Source organism: Pipistrellus hanaki (assembly GCF_964339955.1).
Source record: "Pipistrellus hanaki genome assembly, chromosome: 12".
Taxonomy (NCBI): Eukaryota; Metazoa; Chordata; class Mammalia; order Chiroptera; family Vespertilionidae; genus Pipistrellus; species Pipistrellus hanaki.
Genome location: NC_140514.1, coordinates 1,935,356 through 1,957,152, shown reverse-complemented (window position 1 = coordinate 1,957,152; position 21,797 = coordinate 1,935,356). Strand labels below are relative to the sequence as shown.

The following is a 21,797-nucleotide window of genomic DNA, read 5'->3' as shown; positions in this document are numbered from 1 at the left end:
ATATATATATATATATATATATATATATATATATATATATACATTTTTTATATAAAAAAGAATTACATGGCCAAAACCGGTTTGGCTCGGTGGATAAAGCGTCGGTCTGTGGACTGAAGGGTCCCAGGTTCGATTCCGGTCAAGGGCATGTACCTTGGTTGCAGGCACATCCCCAGTGGGGGTTGTGCGAGAGGCAGCTGATCGGTGATTCTCTCTCATTGATGTTTCTAGCTCTCTGTCCCTCTTCCTTCCTCTCTGTAAAAAATCAATAAAACACACTCTTTTTTTTTTTTTTAAAGAATTACATGTCCTCATATCCTGATTCCCACACAAAACTCCTGGACTGATTCCCTCTCCAAATGAGGCTCATTCACAGGCCCACCGGGAACCAGACCTGGGGGAGGGGGGCACCTCGCTTCTCGGCGCCTGCATTTCCACCGAGCTGGCTTCTGAGGGTCACTGTCTGCACCTGCACGTACTGCTTTAGCGTCAAGGTGTAAGGCCCTCAGAGGACAGGACCCTCTGGCCGCTCCATGCCAGCATATCCCCATCACTGAGCCCGCCGGGACACCGGAGGGCAAAGGGGAGTCAGGAAGGTGCGATGGGCGGCCGCTCAGCTCCTCCCCGTGTTGCAATGCCCCGATCGGACAGCCCCACAGGACGCGTGTCCGCAGGCCCCGGCCAAGGAGCGCCAAAGGCCTGGCCGGCGGGGCCGGAGGCACCTGAACTGCCAGGTGGCGGGACCGCAGCCCCGACCCTCTGGCTGCTCCTTACGGGACACTGATTGAGCTCAGGGCTCGGCTTCCTCTCTGCGCACACCGGCGAGAGCCCTCTGTCCAAGTCTGGGTCTTGGACAAAAAAAATGCCCTGCTCTTGTGACTCTGGTATGACACCCGCTCGCCCACTCCGCCCCAGGAATGCTTGGAGGGCTGAGTACTAGCTGGCCGGTCCAAAGTCCAGCCCACACAGCATGGGGGTAAGAATGCAGACAGCTGCCCTGGCTGGTTTGGCTCAGTGGATAGAGCGTCGGCCTGCGGACTAAAGGATTCCCAGGTTTGATTCCAGCCACAGGCACGTGCCCAGGTTGTGGGCTCGGTCCCAGTGGGGAGCGTGCAGGAGGCAGCCGATCCATGATTCTCTCTCATCATGGATATTTCTATCCCTCTCCCTCTCCCTTCCCCTCTAAAATTAATAAAATATAATATTTTTTTTAAAAAGAATGCAGACAGCTGGGGTTCAGATCCCAGCTCCCCTCGCAGACTAACCTGGGACCACAAGCAAGGCACTAACCTCTTGGCGCCTCAGTTTCCAATCTGTAGAATGGGGTGGCATTCCCGGGCCTGTGTAAGCAAATGAAGAACCTGACCACGGCCTGCACACATGGCAGCCAGGTGCTGACCCTGTGGTCACAGCGGGCTCCAGGCCCGGGCTGGGCTTTGAATTCAGTCCCTGCCTGAGGGAACTTGGCACACATCAACTTTTTTTCTTTCTTTTTTTATTTAAATACATTTTATTGGTTTTTTACAGAGAGGAAGGAAGGGGGATAGAAAGTTTATTGTTTTTTTACAGAGAGGAAGGAAGGGGGATAGAAAGTTTATTGTTTTTTTACAGAGAGGAAGGAAGGGGGATAGAAAGTTTATTGGTTTTTTACAGAGAGGAAGGAAGGGGGGTAGAAAGTCAGAAACATCGCTGAGAGAGAAACATCAATCAGCCGCCTCTTGCACACCCCCTACAGGGGATGTGCCCGCAACCAAGATACATGTCTTTGACCGGAATCGAACCAGGGACCCTTGAGTCCACAGGCTGACGCTCTATCCACTGAGCCAAACCGGTTTCGGTTTCTCTTACTCTTTATTGTGGAAAGTATTACATAGATCCCCCTTTTCCCCCCATCAACCCCCTCCACCTACTGTCCGTGCACCTTCCCCAAAAGGCAGGGCAGAGGAGACTGCTGGCTGCGATGGATACAGAGGTATTGGGGGGTGCGCTCTTATTCCCGCAGGGTGATGACCCGTTTCCGTTTGTCCTAAACATCGACGCCCAAAGACAGCTCCACCTTGGGCAGCGCTCTGCCTCCCCCGCCCCCCGGGCTCAGTGGCAGGAAATGCCCTTGCCCGGGAGTGCCCCTTGTTGGGCGATGGACCCCACGACCCCATGACCCCTGCGGCTTGCCTCTTGTGTAAACCCATGCTGCTTGCCCAGGGGACCCGTGCGTACAGAGGGAGGCTTCATCAGAAAGACAGGCTTCCTGGAAACCAGGGACACGGCGGTAAGGACCGTCCTGTCCCCGAAGCAGCTGGCAAACAGGTGCCACAGGCCCGCGGTCAGCTCAGGCGCGGGAGCGGGCGGCACACAGCGCCCTGAGCCCGGCGGACAGCCTGCAGCTTGTCTCTGGGAAGCCCGGCGTCCCGCACCCGCGCACACATCCTGCACTGCTGCGGGAATCACAGCACCCGGGCAGCGGGCTGGGCGGTGTGGCGGGGACCACCGGCTGCGGAGAAGCAGCCTGAGCCTCCTCGCCAGCCTGCGCCCCGTCCGTTCACCCACCCAACTTCCCGGCGGGACAGGGGGCATCGCTTCGTCTGCAGAACCAACAGATCCTTCGGCCCCCCACCCGAACCCCCAAGTTCTCCCCGTGCGCTGAGAGCCGGCAGGTGCGCCCCTGCCTGCAGCCCGGTCCTTCCCAGAACCGATGAGGGGTGTGTTGTTTTGTTTTTGGTAACTGAGAGCAGGGTCCCACAGCCAGCTCAGGCCAAACTGAGACCGCAGCCCGGGCCTCAGACCCACCAGCTCAGGTCCCGCCCGGGGCTCGGTCCCCGCCTGCGCCACGTGGCCCTACGTAACCAGAAATAAAAGCTCTAAGACAAACACCCCCACACACACAAAGGCCTGCTGAGCAAACACATCTTGGCAAACAAGGAGCGTGAGCAAAAGAAGGAACCAACCCAAACCCCCCAGGTCTTCCAGCGTGTCTGCGGGGGAGGAGGAAGGGTGTTTGCTCCTTGGTTACTGTCCACCTTCCTCATGGCTCACTTTCATGCCTAGGACCCCGATTATGGAGCACAGGTCAACAGTACATTTCGCTGCCATGCATACCCCCCAAAACTAAAATAAAAGCCCTTTCCATGCTCCTCTTTTCCAAAACGCTCCCGCGGTCCTGGAGAGACTACAGCAGCTAAAAACTCTCCCACTGAACCCTGCCCACGCTCACGCTTCCTGTGTCACCTCACAAACAGGGCTGGCACCTGCTTTCGCCAGCCTCCTACACGCCAGCGCCGGGGCACCTACAGAGTGATTTGCAAAACACTGCTTTTCCTCCTCACATTGTCCGGCTTTCCCCCAACGAGGACCATGTGCAGGGGACCTGACGGGGCTGCGGGGAGGGTGCACAGAGGCCTGGGAATCCGGGGTCACCCACCGGGGGACCCCGATTCCAGCCAGCCGGGCTCCAGGCCGTCCTCCCAGCAGCTGCGTGACCTTGGGCGCGCGGCCTCAGTTTCCTGGGCTGCACAGCAGGCACCGTAACCCTTCGAGGCACATTCTCATGGCAGGGCCCCGCCAAGGGCAGGGGCTGCCCACTGCACAGGAAGAACCGCCTCTGCTCCCGCGATCGGGTTCCCCTCCCCACCCCACCCCCGGGCCAGGCTCCCCGGGACCCGCAGCGCCCCGCCCCCACCTCACCCCACCCCGCCGGTCCAACCAGCCGCTCAAGGTCAGCCCCGCAGCGCCCGGAGGGGACAGCCAGGATGCCGGGCAGCCTGTCAATCTGCCCCGGCGGCCGCTGTCCCCGCCTCCCGCCCGGAACCACTTCCCGCGGCGGCGGCGGGGCCGCGGGCACGGGGCGCGGGCCGCGGGCCGCGGGCGGCGGTCAGGTGGGCCCGGCGCCCCCGCCCGCTCAGCCGGCCGCGCGCCCCAATCCCCGCCGCTCAGCCCCGCGGCCCCGCCAAGGCTGCGGCCCCTTCCCGCCCCCGATCACCGCCCGCGGGGCTCCACGGGGCTCGCCCGGGCCCCACGGCGGCGCGGGGCCGCTACTCACCGCGGGGCGCCGCGCGCGTGGCCGCCTTTGTATGCAAACACCGCCCCGCGCGCTCGCTGACAGCAGGGCCCCCGGGCGGGGGCGGGGCCAGAGCGGGGGCGGAGCCTGCGCGCGGGGGCGGGGCGGGGGAGGAGCCAAGGCGGGGCGGGGCCTGCGCGCGGGTGGCCGCCAGGGGAGGAGGGGCAGGGTCAGGGGAGGAGGGGCGGGGCCATGGACGGAGGGGCGGGGCCTGCGCGCGGGTGGCCGCCAGGGGCCTCGCGACGGACGCACGGGCCGGTTCGGGTGTCGCTTTCAGAGCCCGCTCCACCCCCTCCCCCCCGCCCTCGCTAGGAGGAAGGCCGGGCCCGCCAGCCCTCCCTCGCCGCCTACCTTGGCCTTCCTGGGGGGCAGCTGGAGGGGTGACAGGGAGCAAGCCTTTGGGGTCTCGTGGGCCCTCTTAAGAGGCCCAGGGAGCGCCCCGGCCGGGGTAGCTCGGCGGATGCGCGCGTTGTCCCAGGACACCGAGGCTGCAGGCGCAGCCCCGGGTCAGGACATCAATAATCAATGAGTGCACGCGGAAGTGGGACGGCAGATCGCGGCTTCTCTCCCGTTTGACCCCGCCTGTCTGGCGCCGCCCTGGGAGGGCCCTGCGGCGGTCAGCCACCCGCCAGGTGGTCAGAGGTGGTCTGAGCGGTGACTCAGCCGTGGGAGGCATCCCCGTGGTGGCGGCCCCCAGGACCTGCTGCTCCAGCCTAATGGGCAGGGCCGAGGAGGGGGAGCAGGGAGAGGGGGACCTGGCCCTGCCGGCTGGAGGAGGAGGGGCCTGGGCAAAGCAACCCGAGCTCCCGGGTTCTGCAGGTTCCGTTTCACAATCTGGAAAGTGGGGGGCAGGCGCTCAGCCCACGGGTCCACCTTGAGGACCGAAAAGGCCATTGTGTAGGTTACCTGGCCGATTGCTGACCTCCCGAAAGGTTTTCAGACTCTAGAACCCCACACACTGGGACTCCCAGAAAGACTTGTTGAGTGTTGGCCCCGCTCAGCCGGCTCCAGCCGCCCTCCCAGGAGGGCCGCCCGGAGAGCACCCATTGCTGAGGGTGCGGAGGGCTGGACAGTGACACCCCCTCGGCCTGAAGGGCCACCGGAGTGAGGGCAGCTGCCCCCCTGCTAGCTGGGAGCCCCCCTTTGAGCCAGTGACAGTAACTGCACCGCCACCTGGGAGGCTGAGGTTTTCCAGGTTAACGGCCTGCACAGTGCACAGAGCCCTGCACCGGGGGAGGGGGTGGCGTGCCAGGAAGCAGTGTGGGTGGCCGTGCGGCGAACAGTGGTCAGCTCTGCAGACGCCCGGGCGGAAAGGGTGCCCCAGGAGAAGAGTAAGGAGCAGGGGGTGAGGGCATGAGGGGAGGGGAGCAGTGGGGCGATAAGGACACATATGTAATACCTTAATCAATAAAAGGGAGGGGGGGGAAACACGAGTAAGTCATTCCCCCAGAGCCGTGGTTGGCAAACTGCGGTTCTCGAGCCACAGGCGGCTCTTTGGCCCCTTGAGTGTGGCTCTTCCACAAAACGCCACGGCCTGGGCGAGTCTATGTGGAAGAAGTGGCGTTAGAAGAAGTTTAAGTTTAAAAAATGTGGCTCTCCAAAGAAATGTCCATCGTCGCACTGTTGACATTTGGCTCTGTGAACGGAGGAGTTTGCCGACCGCTGCCCCAGAGGCCCAGGGTGGCCTGGGCTCCCGGGAAGGGAGGGGACCTCCTCGGATCCAAGGCCGGTCCTTGCTGGGCTGGGGCCCCTGGTGAGGCGGCTTCAGCAGGAGCACTGCCTTGTCGGGGCCCCAAGAATCTGGTGGAACCAGGGCACCGAGCAGCCTGGAAACCACCAGAGGCGGCGCGGGCCCCCTGGAGGCCTGGGGGCTGGGGTGGCTGACCAGAGCCAGCCTCCTGGGGGAGGCCGTGGCCCGGGTCCCACGGGGAGGAGGGGGGGAGGGTACACCAGGGACAGCGAATGCCTGGAGCCCCAGCCCAGAGGGGCCCACCCCCCACTGGGGTGAGGAGCCTAGATTAGGGCGGAGGCATCGGAGAGGGGAAGGAGTCGCAGGGAGATAAAGGGGAGAGGCTGGCAGCTGGCCGCCCTGGCTCCTGGCAGCCACCCCACCCCAATTCACCCCGGAGGACATGAATGTGATGGCATCGATACCAGCCCCGGGCCAGCGCCGAGCAGTCAGAGCCGCCCTGTCTCGCCCGCGCAGAGAGCAGCGCCCCGCCACCCCTCAGTCACCCGCCCTCCTGCACTCACCCCCGCTTGCTGGGTGTCCGCCCTGAGCCAGGCCTGTGTGGGGCCCTCCGTGGAGCAGACCAGACGGCGTCCGCCCTCGGGGAGAGCACGCTCAGGGCGGTAATCAGGGGTAATCACGGCCCACCCCACAAACACACACAAACACCAACATCCTGCTCCGCCCCCTGTGAGCCCCCGGGGGGCTCGGCGGCTGCGGGAGCTCCCCTGAACCTGGGGCCTGCGCAGGGAACACCCGGAGGGACCAGCACGTGCGGAGTGGCAGGCTGTGCCCTTGGCAGGAAGGCCCTGGCCGGCCTCCAATGGGGTGACGGGGTGCACAGCAAGCCCCGCCTCCCGGGCCAGTGTTCCCGTCCTCAGGAGGGGCTGGGACACCCTTTCTCCTCGGGCCACACGGGGAAGATGCCTAAGAGGCCAGGCTGGGATGAGACAGGCGTGTCTGCTACCTCATTGCCTGTCCCCTCCTCCTGGCCCGCTTCCAGGCCCCAGCAGCCCGGTCCCCGTAAACCAGCCCGGCCCCTGTAAGCCAGCCCAGGCCCCATAAGCCAGCCCGGTCCCCGTAAACCAGCCCAGTTCCTGTAAGCCAGCCCGGTCCCCGTAAACCAGCCCAGTTCCTGTAAGCCAGCCCAAGCCCTGTGAGCCAGCCCGGTCCCCGTAAGCCAGCCTGGCCCCTCTAAGCCAGCCCGGGCCCCATAAGCCAGTCCGGCCCCTGTAAGCCAGCCCGGTCCTATAAACCAGTCCGGTCCCTGTAAAGCCAGCCCAGGCCCTGTGAGCCAGCCCAAGCCCTGTAAGCCAGCCCGGACCCTGTAAGCCAGCCCGGTCCTATAAACCAGTCCGGTCCCTGTAAAGCCAGCCCAGGCCCTGTAAGCCAGCCCAGGCCCTGTAAGCCAGCCCGGACCCTGTAAGCCAGCCCAGGCCCTGTAAGCCAGCCCAGGCCCTGTGAGCCAGCCCAGTCCTGTAAACCAGCCCGGGCCCTGTGAGCCAGCCCACGTGCGTGGAGTTCTGGGCCTCGGTGTGCACTGGAGGTCTGTGTGTCCTGGTCCAGCTCTCCGCCCTCATCCTCCCCGAATCCCTCTCCTCTCCCCCAGGGCCCTGCCTTAGAGCGAGCGCTTGTCTCCTCTGTGCCAGCCCCAGGATTGGCAGGCATGCTCGGGTGTGGCATGAGCATGGACCAATCGGAACAGATGCGGGGCACACAGCGCAGGGTGGGAGGGGAGGGGGGGGAGAGATGGAGGGGCGGGAATGGGGCTTTCTAATACTTTCATCGTTAGCAAGACCACAGGAGATGGATGTGTCCCAGAAGCCGGGCTTGTATATAACCGAGGCACTCTGCTGTGGGCTGTATGGCCATGAGCCCCGCAGCCGCCAGGCCCGTGGGAGCCCTGAGCCCGATGGCGTGGCGTGTGGAGACGGGAGGTGCTTCAGAGCAGATGAGGACGTGAGGGAGCCGCCCCCCCCCCCTCCCCCGGAAACCTGCACCGCGGCGTTCTCAGCCTCGGTGCCAGACGCTGGCCGCAGCAGAAAACCAGGTTCCCACCGAGACCTGAGCCCGCCCTGTCCATCACAGCCTGTGCTCCGCCCGCCCCCGGGGAGTGCTCCGCCACCAGACTCTCCGCTCACAGGCCCTTCTCCCCAGCGGAGAGAAAACCAAGGTGCTACCTGGCCTCACCCTCTGCCGGCTCAGAGCTAACGGAGCGCAGAGAAGCACTGGGTTTGCCAATGCATCCTCCGTTAGCTACAGAACTTTCTCCAAACCCTGAGACCGCTTCTGCAAAAAGTCCCAGTGAGAGCTGAGGAGATGGGCCCAGGAAGCAGGTTACAGGGGGAGGGCAGAGCGCCGAGGGGCAGGAAGGAAACTGATAGTCTCACCACGGTGAGGCTTAGGGTGAGAGGAAGGTCAAGAGGAGGGGGAGAGGGAGGGGAGAGGAGGGGGAGAGAAGAGGGGGAGAGGAGGAGAGGGGGAAGGGGGAGAGTGGGAGGGGAGGAGGGGAGGAGAGGAGGAGGGGAGGAGAGGGGGACGGGAGGGCGCCCGTATGTATGCTCCCGGAGGGGAGCCACTGTTCACCACAGAATTTACATGCTGCTGCCCAGCCTGACAGGCGTGGCTCAGCAGCTGAGCGTCGACCTATGAACCAGGAGGTCACGGTTCAGTTCCCAGTCGTGGCCCATGCCCGGGTGACAGATTCAGTCCGCAGTGTGGGGTGTACAGAAGGCAGCGATCAGCGATTCTCTCTCATCACTGATGTTTCTAGCTCTCTCTCTCCCTCTCCCTTCCTCCATTTATTAAAGAAAATAAATGCTGCGGCCAGTGGCCCCCGCACTGACATCGGCGTGCCGTCTGGAGCCCCAATGCCCCTCTTTCCTCGCTGGCCTGGAACCGGGGGTTGGGGAGGACGGTAACTCTACACTCCAAGCCTGGGAGTCAGACCGCATCACCTTTCGTTCTCAGAACAAATTAAATCGTTCTCGCATTCCACCTGCCCCTCTCCTCCGAAAGCCGTTTCCCACGGAAGCTTGTCCCGTACTAGAATCCTCTGGGAAGTCCGTCTGGGAAGCTCTCAAGGCCCAGACTGTGTCTGCACCAACCGCCCGCCCGCAGTGCGAGGTGGGACCCGGGTGCAGCAGGTGGAAGGGCCTGTGACGTCACTTCCCTTCGTGCTGGACCCCGGGCTGCATTCCCTCCCTCAAAGCTGCCCTCTCCGCTCCAGCCCCATGCCCGGGCCACGGGTCATTGCTATTTCTGAGTGCCCAGGTAACGGAACCCATAGGAGCCAGCACAAATAGAGTGAGTGTGTGCATGTGTGTGAGTGTGCATGTGTGTGAGTGTGCATATGTGTGTGAGAGTGCATGTGTGTATGTGAGAGTGTGCATGTGTGTATATGAGTATGCATGTGTGTGAGTGTGCATGTGTGCGTGCATATGTGTGCATGTGTGTGCATTGTGTATGAGTGTGTGCATGTGTGTGTGAGTGTGCATGTGTGTGAGAGTGCATTGTGTGTATGAGTGTGAGTGTGTGTATGGGTGTGAGTGTGTGTATATGAGTGTACATGTGTGTGCATGTGTGTATGAGTGTGCATGTGTGCGAGTGTGCGTGTGTGTGCATGTGTGTGTATGAGTGTGTTTGTGTGAGTGTGCATGTGTGTGTGAGTGTGCATGTATGTGAGTGTGTGAATGGAGCCTGATATACTGGAAGGAGCCTGGGACTAGGGAGGCTGTCACTCACTCTCTCTCCACTCGGGTAGCTCTGCCCCCTCTCTCCCAGGCTCCCCTCCACCATCACTCTGGCCACACCCGGCTCATCCTGCACCTCTCCCCTCACATGACCTTCCACTTCAGTCCCTTCACCCCACATCCCGGGAGCAGTCAGACTGACCGGCCGGGCCATCTTCTCAGCCTGCCCTGTGAGGGAGGCCCAGCTCGCTCCCGTCACCCTGGAGGAATGCCTTCCCGGAGACACTGCTGACTGCACTCCGTGAGGACGCACTGCCGATGCCCCTGCCACAGGGACTGACAGAGGAACAGGGGGGGCGGGGCTGGGGGGGGCCCCGAAGGCGAGCCTCACCTACTTCACAAGGCGCTGGGGGCTCCTGGCTGGGGATCGGAGCTCCGGTCCCTCCTGCCTGTCGTCCTCCTAACGGGAATCAGACTCTGGAGACGCCGGCACGGCGCCAGCCTGGAGTGTGCCCTGGAAACACAGCCGTGTCACCCGCCGGTCCCCCGCCCACGCCCGCTGCCTCTGCGTTTCCGCATGAGAGTAAGATCCAGGATTGGGGGTGTGTGTGTGTGTGTGTGTGTGTGTGTGTATAAATTCGAGTTTTACAAATGCAGAGCACGGAGCATCGTACTTAAAAGGGCTCCAGGAGAGGACCAGGGGCGACTCTTAATCGGTGAAGACAGCAGACCAGCGAGCGGAAGAGGGCGCTGAGACCCCAGGAGCTGTCATAGGGCGGCCGTGTCCCCAGGTCCCAGGCCCGGGTGCCATGCTTCGGGGAGCTGAGAAGCCACGCTCCCCACTCCCATTCTCTACCTTCGCTGCTGGGAAAAGTCGTGGTCTCCCCCCTTCGGGGGGCATGCTGGGGGGACTCGCTGAGCTCCCGCGGGTGGCATACGGACGCTCCCCTTCCTCCTGGTGTTCCAGTTCTCGGCTTATGGGCTGCTGCTGGGACGGGCATGGTCGGCTCCCGTCACCCCCGCCTGCCTCCGGATCTTGCTCCTCAGCCCCGCTCCTCCCCTCCCATGGCCTCCCCTCCGGCTTCCTTCCCGGGCGCCCTCTGCTCAGGGGCCGGGCGCGCTCATTGTTGGCTGGCAGGCTCTGGGGGTTCCGCGGAGATTGTGATGTCGGCTCCGGGCGGTGTGCAGGGGAGGACGGAGAGAGGGGGAGCGAGGGAGCACGGAGCGGGGCCGCCGTGGAGCTGGCGGGAGGCCCGCCCCGGGTTCGGGAGAGCCGGGCCAGCGCGGGGCCATGCACCGCTTCCAGGACAGCGGCTGGGCCTCCCGGACGCCTCCGTGTGCGGCCGGCGGACGGGAAGGGACGTCTGAGGCAGAGTGTGCTCCCGCCGCGGGCGGACCTGCTGGGCGGAGGCCGCCCCGTCTGGTTCTCACCGAGCACGGGGCTGGCGGCTTCTCCGACGCCCGCTGGGCAGAGGTCTCCCTGGTCCCGCAGACACGGCGGAGAGAGCAGCGACTGAGGAGAGGGACGCCATACAGGAGCCCTTTCCATGCCCACGTCACAGGGCGGGGGGGGGAAGGATCACTGACACCGGACACCATCGCTGAATTATGGTCCGATCAGCGAATATCAGACGGTGGTGACAGAGGAGTGATGGCGTCGGGATGGAATCCTCTAAAACAGGGCGATGCTGCCCGGCCAGGGTGGCTCCGGGGGCTGAGCCTCGTCCATAGCACCTGGAGGTCACGGTGTGATTCCGGATCAGGGCACAGGCCCGGGCTGTGGGCTCCGTGCCCGGTGGGGGAGAAGGGGGGCGTGCAGGAGGCAGCCCGTCAATGTTTCTGTCTCAGGCCAATGTTCCTACCTTTCTCTCCTCCCGTCCTCTCTTTGAAATCAGTAAAACATATTTTTGTAAAATATGACAATACTGCCTGACCGCCATCAGGAGTCTTTGCTCGGGTGGGACCCTGGGAGCCCAAACTCTTGACTGGATATCGGGGAGCATCCTGTGCCTGTCGGAGCCGTCCTTCCCGGATGCTTAGGTCCCAGTGAGGGCTCTTCGCACAGGCCGTTTCCTTGGGCCATTTCCTTGGCGAGACCAGAACGCCTGCCGCCACCGCCGCCCGGCACAGCGGAGGGTGAGAGCTGGTGAGGCCGCTGAGGAGCCGTGGGCGCCCGGTGGCCACTGCCCACTCACCACACACACCCACAGTGTTTGGAAGAGGATGGCCCGATGGCCCGGCGGAGAGGCTGGCTCTGGGCCTCCTCGCCCAGCTGCTCGCCGGCCGGAGGAAGCCCAGCCTGGCGAGGGGGAGAGGGAGGATGGTGGCCCAGAGCCAGGGCTGGCTCTCGAGGGCGGGGTTCCAGGCCCGCGGGTGCCAGGGATTGGGCAGGAAGGGAGGGGGTCTGTGCTCACTCTGCAAAGGCCTAAGGAGACGGGGGAGGCCAGGCGGGGACCCTCGGGGCCGTGTCTGCGCCTGGGGGCTCCTGGGCGGACCCCGGGCGGGGAAAGGCTGTGAGGGCTCTGGACGGGGCAGCCAGGAAGTCCTAGTGCCCCTCGCTGAGTCCGTCCTCGCCTCCTTTTTGTCTTCCAGAGCGACGCGCTGAATCTATCGCAAAACCACCGCACCGCCCGCCCCACCCCCGCCTGAACCACCCCCAGGGGACGGGGGTCTGTGCGGAGGGGGTCAGGTGGGGTCCAGAGGCTGCCGCCTGCTTCGGCCGGCCCTGGACGGGCTCCGCTGCCGCCCCCACCGCCCACGATGACCCAGTCCAAGGCCAGCTCCACGCTGGACGGGGAGGGCACCCGGGCTGCTGCCCGAGAGGACAGAGGGACAGGGGAATTCTGGGAAGACTCAGGTTCCAAGAGATGCTTCTGAGTTTCCGCTCTGCCCACGTCAGACATGGGTCCCTCCCGCCAGGTAACTCCGGTCCCCAGGGGAGGGGGCACCGCAGCCCCCAACTCCACGTGACCTGGGCCTCCACCCACCTCGGGGGCCGTCCCCCCAGAACCGCCAGGCCCCGGCCCCGGGAGACGGAGCGCAGGTCCTCCTGGGAGCTGGGGTGTCCTCAACCGGGGGTGGTCTGGGGAGCTCTGCCGGGTCACTCAGGAGGCCCGTCACCCCAAGACCTTGGGCTCCCCTGTGGCAACGGGGGGAGTGGAGAATAGAGGAACGTGGACTCTGACCTTCCTCTCTCTCAAAAAAAAACAAAAAAAAATCAATAAAAAAATTAAAAATATATATCGGCGCCCTTACCGTGACGGGAGCAAGAAGGATTGTCCCAAAGAATGAGCTCATTTGTGCAACCAGCCGCGTCTGAGGCCCCGCGGGAGGAGTCTGAGGGGGACACACCTCGGGGTCGAGGTCGGGCAGACAGTGTCCCCGGCGAGAGAAAGCAGGGACAGGCCGCTCCCACCCGGCGCCGGGGCCGCGGCAGCGGGGATTGCGGGTGGGGGGTGAGACACGCCCTCCACGCTCCTCTTTTTCATCTTAAATACGCAACGCTTTATTTCTGTGCTGTTTCCAAACGGTGAGCCCTGACACTGAGACAGGGTGCGGGGGAGGAGGACCGAGTGGAGATCGGGTCCCGGCCGCCGGCGGGGGGTGCGGCTCAGTCCAGGCTCTCCCAGGGCTCCATGCACTGGCGCCGGCAGTTGTAGAAGCAGCACTTCTTGGCCCCCCGGCAGCTGCGGTCGCGCCAGCACGTGGGCAGCATGGTGAACCGGCAGTCCAGCCAGAACTCGGGGCAGTAGCCGGGCTTGTCCGCCGGCCACGTGAGGCCGGGCTGAGCCCCGCGGGGGCCGTGGAGGAGGAGGAGGAGGAGGGCCCCGGTGAGGGCGCACAGGCTGCCCGGCTTCATGCCGCCGAGTGGGTCCCTGCCGGGTCTGTCGGAGGAGAGAGGGCCGTGGGGTGTGTCTGCGAGACCCGGGGCTCCCGGGCAGGAACGGCCCGCTCTCCGGTTACAGCGCGTGTGACCGCGCCCGCCGCCGCCCCACGCGGCGCAGAGCGGGGCCCGGGACCCGTATTTCAGGGAGAAGCGCCCGGGGAGGACACACGTCCTGCCAGGGACACGGCTAATGTCCTCCGACACGCGCGCGGCTCCATACCCACTCCGGACAAGAAGGAACACCGGGGGCAGGGGGCAGGTGTTCCTCCTCCTCCTCCCCCTCTTCCTCCTTCTCTCCTCCACGTCTCTTTCCCAGGTGCCCCGCCCTCCACGCCTGCCTACCCTAGGCCTTTCCAAGACTGCATGACCTCCCCTTCCCCCGGGGGCATGTAATCCTCCACCCACGAAGCTGAGTTACAAACCCCCAGAGCCCGGTGGCGGACGGCAAGCCCTTCACGCTGCCGGCTGGGTGGGCTCCCCAGCTACAGGAGGCACAAAGCAGGGCTCACGTACACAGCAGGCGCTAAACAGGGCTCACGTACACAGTAGGCACTAAATGGGGCTCACGTACACAGCAGGCGCTAAACGGAGCTCCCCAGCTACAGGAGGACGAAATAGATAGGACTCACATACACAGCAGGCACTAAACGGGGCTCACGTACACAGCAGGCGCTAAACGGAGCTCACGTACACAGCAGGCGCTAAACGGAGCTCCCCAGCTACAGGAGGACGAAATAGATAGGACTCACATACACAGCAGGCGCTAAACGGGCTCACGTACACAGGAGCAGTAGACGGAGCTCAGCGAAGCAGCCGGATGTCACAGCACACCCACTCTGGGTGGCAGAGAGTGAGCAGAGCCTGACTCCTGCCTGTCCTCCCTGTCCTCCTAGATGGTGACAGTCTGTCCTGCCTCCCCTGAGCAGAAGCCGCCGCCTCCCACCGCCGCGGGCTGGTCACCGTGAGCTCCGTGAGGGCCTGGCGCAGGGCCCAGAGCGGCTCCCCCGAGGGCCTGCCCCGCCTGCCTCGCTGGACGTCACGGCCATGGCCGGGGCTGGGGACCCGGTGGCCTGGGCTCCAGCGCCCCCACCCCAGAGCCGCCTCCGCCTGGAGCGGGGGGCTTGGCCGCGGGGAGCAGCCTCAGACCCTCCCGCTGCCCTGCGCCCTACCTGCAGGAGATGCTCGCCTACTGCTCACTGCTTCCCGGGACCTGGTGCCCGTCTCCTCCGTCTCCTCCGTGGAGATGGCTCCCACTCCAGGCTCAACAGCCACTAACTGCCCGCGGGCCAGCGCTCCTGGCCTCTGATTGGGCCCCGGCCCTGCCAATCCCCCGGATATGGACATTCTGCTCCTCACCGAGTCCCCGGCCAGGCCTTCCCCGGCAGCCAGTTTCATTCATTCAGCGGGGGCCTCTGGTCTCCTCGCAGGACAGAGCCCCGCTCCGGCCGGCACTGCACGAGGTCTCCCGAGTCCCCCCCAAAACAGCCTCGCTCCCCCCCGCCCCCCGGCCCCCGGCCCGGGGCCCCCTCACACCCGGAGCGCTGCAAGAACAAAGAGCGAGTGTTGCTGCTTTGGGTCTGCGCCCCCAGGGCGTGGGACGGGCCCCGGAGGGACAAGGACGTCCAGGCGTTATCACTTCGTCCCGGACCCTCCCCCAGGTCCTTTCCGGGAACCCCCCGCCCCGCAAACGGATGGCCTCACACCCCTCCTCCACAGGCGACATCGCAGGTTCAGGGGCATGGGGCATAGCACGTTGTAGGATGTCACTGACGCTCAGTCTGGCTCCAGGGCCGGCGCATGCCCTGGGAGAGAGGCGCTGGCCATGGGGGACCACCGGGGGGCTCCAGCGAATACCCCTCCCACACAACAGAGGCTCCGACAGGCAGACCCCTGGGAGAGTCTAGGCGCTGGGGCCGGCGTGAGGGGCGGGCACGGCCCCTGGGCTGCTGAACTTGGGGCCTAGGGAGATCCCGAAAGATAGCATCCGTGGGCGAAGCAGAGATCAAAGCGCCCAGCACAGTCACAGGGGCTGCCCGCAGGGCCTGGCTCAGGCTTGGGGACTGGCCCCGGGCAGGCGGAACCAGTGGCCACAAGAGGCAGAGGCGGGATCTGCCAAAGCAGCGATCGGCAAACTCATCGGTCCACAGAGCCAAACATCAACAGCACAACAATTGACGTTTCTTTGGAGAGCCACATTTTTTTAAACTTAACCTCTTCTAATGCCACGTCTTCAACACAGACTCGCCCAGGCCGTGGTGTTTTGTGGAAGAGCCACACTCAAGGGGCCAGAGAGCCGCCTGTGGCTCACAAGCGGCAGTTTGCCAACCGCGGTGCCCAAGGACCTTGAAGGGCTGTGGGCGGCCGCACGCATCTTATCAGACACACGTGACGGTACACGGCGAGGCAGCAGCATCCTGGGCTGATAGGAACCCTTCGTGGTGGCCGGGCCCAGGCCCGGGGGAGGACGGATCGCAGGGAGAGAGAGAACAGAAAGGGACCGAGATGTCCTTGGCTCCGTCCGCGGCTGCCCACCCGCTGAGAACAGGAATGCAGACCGGCTCGGCGGCCAGAGCTGCGTGGCCTGCGTCTGCCCGTAGCCATGCCCATGGAGTGTCTACGTGGCCGTGCCCACAGCGTGTCTAAGAGTTTTGTCTCTCCTCAAGAAATGCCATGAGGTCGTCAGGGCGTTCGCAGCAGCGTCACTTACGTTAATGTTTGAGGACCACACACTCCGGATCCACCCGGGGTCTCTCATCATGGGAATCTGAAACACAGAAACACAAGCGATGAGTGCGTGAGCACGTCCTGAATTCCATAGCGGGAAGGGTCTCACACAGCCCTGTAAATACTCTAAACGTCACGTGTGTGCGTGTGTGTGTGTGTGTGTGTGTGTGTGTGTGTTTTTGAATCAAGACTCTTTTAAAACACCGTGGAACGCGGACAAATTGTTCAAAAGGAGGACTGTCCTGCCAAAAGCAGGACGTCTGGTCACCTTAATATATATCTCTTTATTGAATTTGGAGAGAGAGAGGGAGGGAGAGGGATAGAGAGCAAGAAACACGGACGAGAGAGAGAATCATTGATTGGCACTTCCCCGGAATCCACGGCTGTGGACATGGCCACGTTGAACCTGCCTGGGCCTGTCCAACCCCAGGCCTTGCCCTCCTCCGTCCGAGTTGCCTGCAGAGGGCGGGGAGGAGGCACGGAGGCTCCTGCCCCAGCCCAGGAGAAGGGCCTGAGGGGCGGCCGCGGGCCAGGGCAGGGAGAGAGCACAACGGGACAGAGGGCAGGACGGCAGAGGCCGGAGGGCCACGCACGCCAGGGTTCCGGGCAGCCCTGAGACTCGGCCACATTGCCTACCATGCCCCGGGCATCACCGTCCGGCTCTGGCGGCGGGGCCGTGCGCCTGCACTTGGGCAGACTCCCGGGGACCCCGGGCCCTTGGCTGCAGGTGGCGATGAGCCCTGGACGCCACACGCCCGGCCCCCCCGGTCTCCCTGACGTGTGATGGCCGGGAGAAGCTGCACAGGGAGAGCTCTCGCCCTGCGCCTCTTCCTCAGAGCAGAGCAATAACACAGACCTACTGTGTGCCAGATACACAGTCAGCGCCTGTCCTTCTTCGCTAAGCCGTGGGGATTGCCATCTGCTTTTACTGGAGGAGCTGGGTTTCAGAAAGCCGCAGTGATGTCCCAAGGCTGCATCGCGGCGGGAAGGGCCTTCCCTCGGGATGGCACGCCCCCCCCCCGGCCAGCTGGCCAGCCCCGGCCCAGCCTGCCCCGCGGCTCCCAAGACGGCAGGCCCAGCGTTGGGCAAAGCAGAAGCCAGGCCCTGACCCTGGACTCACAAGGCGGCGGGTCCCACCCCCCGGACACGGAGGACTGCGGACAGAGCGCCACGTGCCTGCTCCGGCGTTTCTCAGAAGAGGCGGGTGGCCCGGCAGCCAGTCCCGGCGGCCCTGGCTCCGTCCGGGGAGGGCTTTTACGTAAAGAGCCCAGCGGAGCCCTTTGGCCCCGGGACGTCCAGTTCCTCCTGCGGGCACCGGTCTCCCGAGGCGGCCGGGGAAGCTGGGCCCGGGCCAGGGGGCAGAGCCGGGCAGGCGGGAGGGGCAGTGGCCCAGGAGCCCGGACTCTGCGGGACACAGTGTGCCCGTCCTCCAGGCTCAAACACCACCCCCCACTGCGCCCACCAGCTGAGCCAGCGGAGACAACAGACACCCCCCAGGGGAGCCGGCACCTGACTGGGGAGGCGGGGGGGGGGGGTGCTGGAGGGAAAGGCTGGCCCTTGCTTGAGAGCAAAGGACAACACAGTCAGCCCTGAGCCGGGGACACTGTCTGGCCACCATTGGCCGCTCACAGCCCAGGCAGGGCTGCAAACAGCACTGGGACCCGCTAGAAACCGGCCAACAGCCACGCTGAGGAAGGCGTGAGGGGTTGGGCCTGTCCTCTCTCCCCCCCACCCCCACGTTCCCCCCACATTACTGCAGGGACCTGGGGGTGGGGCTTGCTCCTGGCCTGCTGGGAGAGGGAGGAGTGAGAGGGGAGGTGGGGAGGGACATTTGGGGGGGGGGGCAGCTTGGTGCCCAGGTTCTTGGGCTCCCACGCCAGCAAGGCTGACGAAGTAGATGTGAGGCAGGTGTTCGGCCTCTAAGACAACCGCCCAGCTCTCCCCTTCCCCCCATGAGAGGTGCCTCCCCGTCCCTGCCAGGCAGAGCCACTACAATGGCAGGCGAGGAAGGAGCCAGGGCGCCCCCAAGGCTCAGCAACTCTGAGCATCCTGGCACTGGAGGCAGCGGAATTCCCGAGTCGTGGTTCAGGGCTGCAGGCTTTCAGGCCAACGCAGGGGAGCAGGGGCCTACGCCCACCTCCGGGTTAGCCCAGCGTGGCCGGAGGGGGCTCCTTCCGGTCCCTGCCCAGCTCCGGCCCCCAGGCCCCCAGGCCCCCCAGGCCCCCAGGCCCCCAGGCCCCCAGGCGCACAGCTCCAGCCCATGGACTGCTGAAATGCGGGAGCTGGGCTAGGCTTCCCGAACATGCAGTTCTTTCCACAAACAACCGGGAGGCAGGCCCGGGGACACACAGGGCCTGGGGGCCGCTGGTTAACAAGGCGGGTTCTGGGCGGGGCCTGGGCACCTGCATTTCCTGTTGGCTCCCAGGCTGTGCTGAGCGGCGGAGGACCGCACTCTGATTCCCAGTTCAGACCTGCTCCGACGGCGGCCCTCGCTCCGTGCAGCGCCTGGGTCACCTCCAGGTCACCCTAGAATGCCTACATCCGCCTGCCCGCAGCCGCACCCCAGTCACACTGGCCACTGGCTGGCCGTGCCCACGGCTCAGGACCAGAAATCTGACTCCGTGGGGATGGGATCCGGGGTTCCATGGAATTTACAAAGGGAAACGGCGCTCAGGTATCCTGATGCAGAGCCCCTTCCAGAGACCACTGCCCGCCTGACCCTCCCACAGCTCCCCTACCCCCAATAACACCCCCCCAGCAACCAGCTCTTTGCCTTTTCCACCTCTGACTCTCTAGTGCCATCTCCCGGGTGTATCTGTCACAACGGCCTGTCCACAGCTGGACAGAGGTACCCAGAGAGCCCTGGAGGGTGGCTTGAAGGACGTGAGTGAGGAAGGCTGGCTCCTGACCCAAGAGAAAACTGCGCTTCCGCTTTAGCTGGCCTCGATCCCGTCCATCTCTCCGGCTGCTACGCAAGCCCAGGGTCTCAGGGGCGGGGCGCGAAACCTCTCCCTCCCTCCATCACGGGCTCAGAGACGGGGAGCCTACAGCCTCTGTGCCTGACGGTGAAATGTCAGTGAACCCTGAGCTAAGCACTGTCCTTTCCTTTTTCTCACAGAAAGCCTCCTGGGAAGAGCAACTTTAACGAGAGCAGCTTAAACAAGAGCAGCTTAAAGCAGCTTAAACCTGTGGGTTCCTCCCCATGGACACAAAGGGGAGGGAGGATGGAGGGGAGGGGAGGGGAGGGGAGGGGAGTGAGGCCGAGGCTCCGTCCGCACAGCACCTGCTCGGCCTCCGGGGCTGTGTGCTCAGCACGCGGCAGGCATTGCTGCTCGGGATGCCCAGGGCTGGCTTCTCGGGGGCCCCAGGAGAGCCCTCCAGCCCTGCCCACGCTCAGGCCCCCTCGAACCTGCGGAGGCAGGACCTCCAGCGGCCGGACCCGGGCCCGCTCCCTCCGCCAGGCGGCCCGGCATCGGGATGCACTGTCAGCTCGCCGCACCCCCACAGCAGCCCGTCACAGAAGGGGTCCCTCCCGGGAGCGCACACTGGCCAGGGACAAAGCAAAGCAAACAACGGGCCGGACTGTCCCCAGGCATTGTCACCAGACGTGAAATGATTCCAAATGGCGGGCGAGTGGCGACGCCTTGCTCTGAGGATGCCAGCGTCCCCTGGGGATGCCCCGGAGGGCGAGTGCCATGGAGCCGGGGTCACCACGTGAACGACCCTGCACACCCCCACCCCCTCCCCGGCGGGCATGGCTCCTAGCGTTGGAAAGCCAGGGACATGGGCACTGTCAGAAAGCGGAAGGCACCAGCCGAAACCGGTTTGGCTCAGTGGATAGAGCGTTGGCCTGCGGACTGAAAGGTCCCAGGTTCCATTCCGGTCAAGGGCATGCACCTTGGTTGCGGGCACATCCCCGGTGGGGGGTGTGCAGGAGGCAGCTAGTCGATGTTTCTCTCTCATCGACGTTTCTAGCTCTCTATCCCTCTCCCTTCCTCTCTGTAAGAAATCAATAAAATATATATTTTTCTAATTAAAATAAAATAAAAAGAGAAAGTGGCCGGCACCAGAATGCCGAAGGCACAACTCCGGCCAAGGAAACCCGTGCGTTTGTCACGGAAGAAGCGGGTTCTCGGGTCGGAGGAATTCCGGGCACCCGCACGCACGCATGCCCAGGCACGAGGCCCGCCCGGACATGTGCCCGCGATGGTTTTGACAGGGCGTCTGATAACATCTCCAGCGTGCCCCCAGCCCCGGAGCCCTGGCGGGCGGCGCGCGTTGGGCAATGTTGCGGTAAGTTCAGTGGGTGAGGCGAGCATTCCTGCGGGGGGTGGAAATGGGCTTGGCTGGCTGATTTCCTGCCGCTGGCTCTACTCTAGCTCCTTCCTCCTCACCCATTTTATCCGGGTTGGGTTGGCAAAGAAAGATGTTCATGCCCTGGCCAGCGTGGCTCAGTGGGTAGAGCATCAGCATGCAGACTGAAGGGTCCCAGATTCGATTCCAGTCAAGGGCATGTACCTTGCTTGCAGGCACTCCCCAGTAGGGGGCATGCAGGAAGCAGCTGATTGATGTATCTCTCTCATTGATGATTCTAACTCTCTATCAGCCTCTCCCTTCCTCTCTGTAAAAAAAAAAAATCAATTATATATATATATATATATATATATATATATATATATATATATATATATTAAGATGTTCATGCTGGAACTGGTTTAGCTCAATGGATAGAGCGTTGGCCTGCGGACTGAGAGGTCCCAGGTTCCATTCCGGTCAAGGGCATGTACCTTGGTTGCAGGCACATCCCCGGTGGGGGGTGTGCAGGAGGCAGCTGGTTGATGTTTCTCTCTCGGCAATGTTTCTAGCTCTCTATCCCTCTCCCTTCTTCTCTGTGAAAAATCAATAAAAATATATCTTTAAATAAAAATTAAAAAAAGATGCTCATGAGTGATGGTCAGATTTCCAGATGTAACACAATCGATATACTGGGTCCCAGAATCCGAGCAAGGCTTTGGGAAGCAGGAGGGCTGTGCGGGGACCATGGCTTCCTCGCTGCTCAGGAGCCCTGGCCATGAGGGGAGCTGTCCGAGCGCCTGCCTGTGCCCGGGGCTCGCCCTCCGCTCCCCGGCTCTCAGGGGGACGGAGGGGGCTCTCAGGGGGACGGAGGGGGCTCCCGGGGGGACAGAGAATCAGTGAGGGGAGCTGTCCGAGCACCTGTCTGTGCCCGGGGCTCGCCCTCCGCTCTCTGGCTCTCAGGGGGACGGAGAGGGCTCTCGGCCAGTGCGTCCCAGGCACCGGCACCCAGGAAGCACCCAGGGCACCGCACACAGCAGCTCGAACCCGGACGCTTGTCGTTTTCGAAAGCCCTTTGAGCTGCCCACGCACTGGGACTCTCTCCCGTGTTTGCACAACGCCGTTACACAAGGCGGCGGGGCGGCACTCCACGTGCCAGGCTGGCCTTTCGCTTCCCGGCCGGCGACCTCTGCCCCACTGGGCGCTTCCGATGGCCCAGAGCCCAGGCACCTGACCCCCTCCAGCTCCTCCGGGGCCGGGCGGCTATTAATACACTCGCTTTCTGCCTCGGTCAGGGCAGGGAGGGCGTCCCGTCCCTTTCTCTCCAACGCCTGTGAGTCCCAGCCACCGTGTCCGTAGCCTAAGAGGATCCCCCAGAGGGTGTCCACACGACTGTCGGCTGAGTGCTCCCCGGATGAA

At 63.9% G+C, this 21,797-nt stretch overlaps 1 protein-coding gene across 5 annotated transcripts in view; it reads right to left on the bottom strand.

Moving 5' to 3' along the window:
- Nucleotides 1-21,797, bottom strand: part of LPIN1 (lipin 1) — a 63,288-nt gene that overhangs the window by 36,963 nt on the left and 4,528 nt on the right. For 2 of the 5 annotated variants that reach the window (XM_084900071.1, XM_084900072.1), the window contains exon 2: nucleotides 16,069-16,125. In XM_084900071.1, coding sequence (XP_084756197.1) covers nucleotides 16,069-16,125 — 57 coding nt within the window. Of the gene's footprint in view, nucleotides 1-4,036; nucleotides 4,120-4,405; nucleotides 4,550-6,307; nucleotides 6,327-16,068; nucleotides 16,126-21,797 lie in introns of those variants that run through there. The other 3 variants (XM_084900076.1, XM_084900075.1, XM_084900073.1) reach the window with 3 other exon arrangements.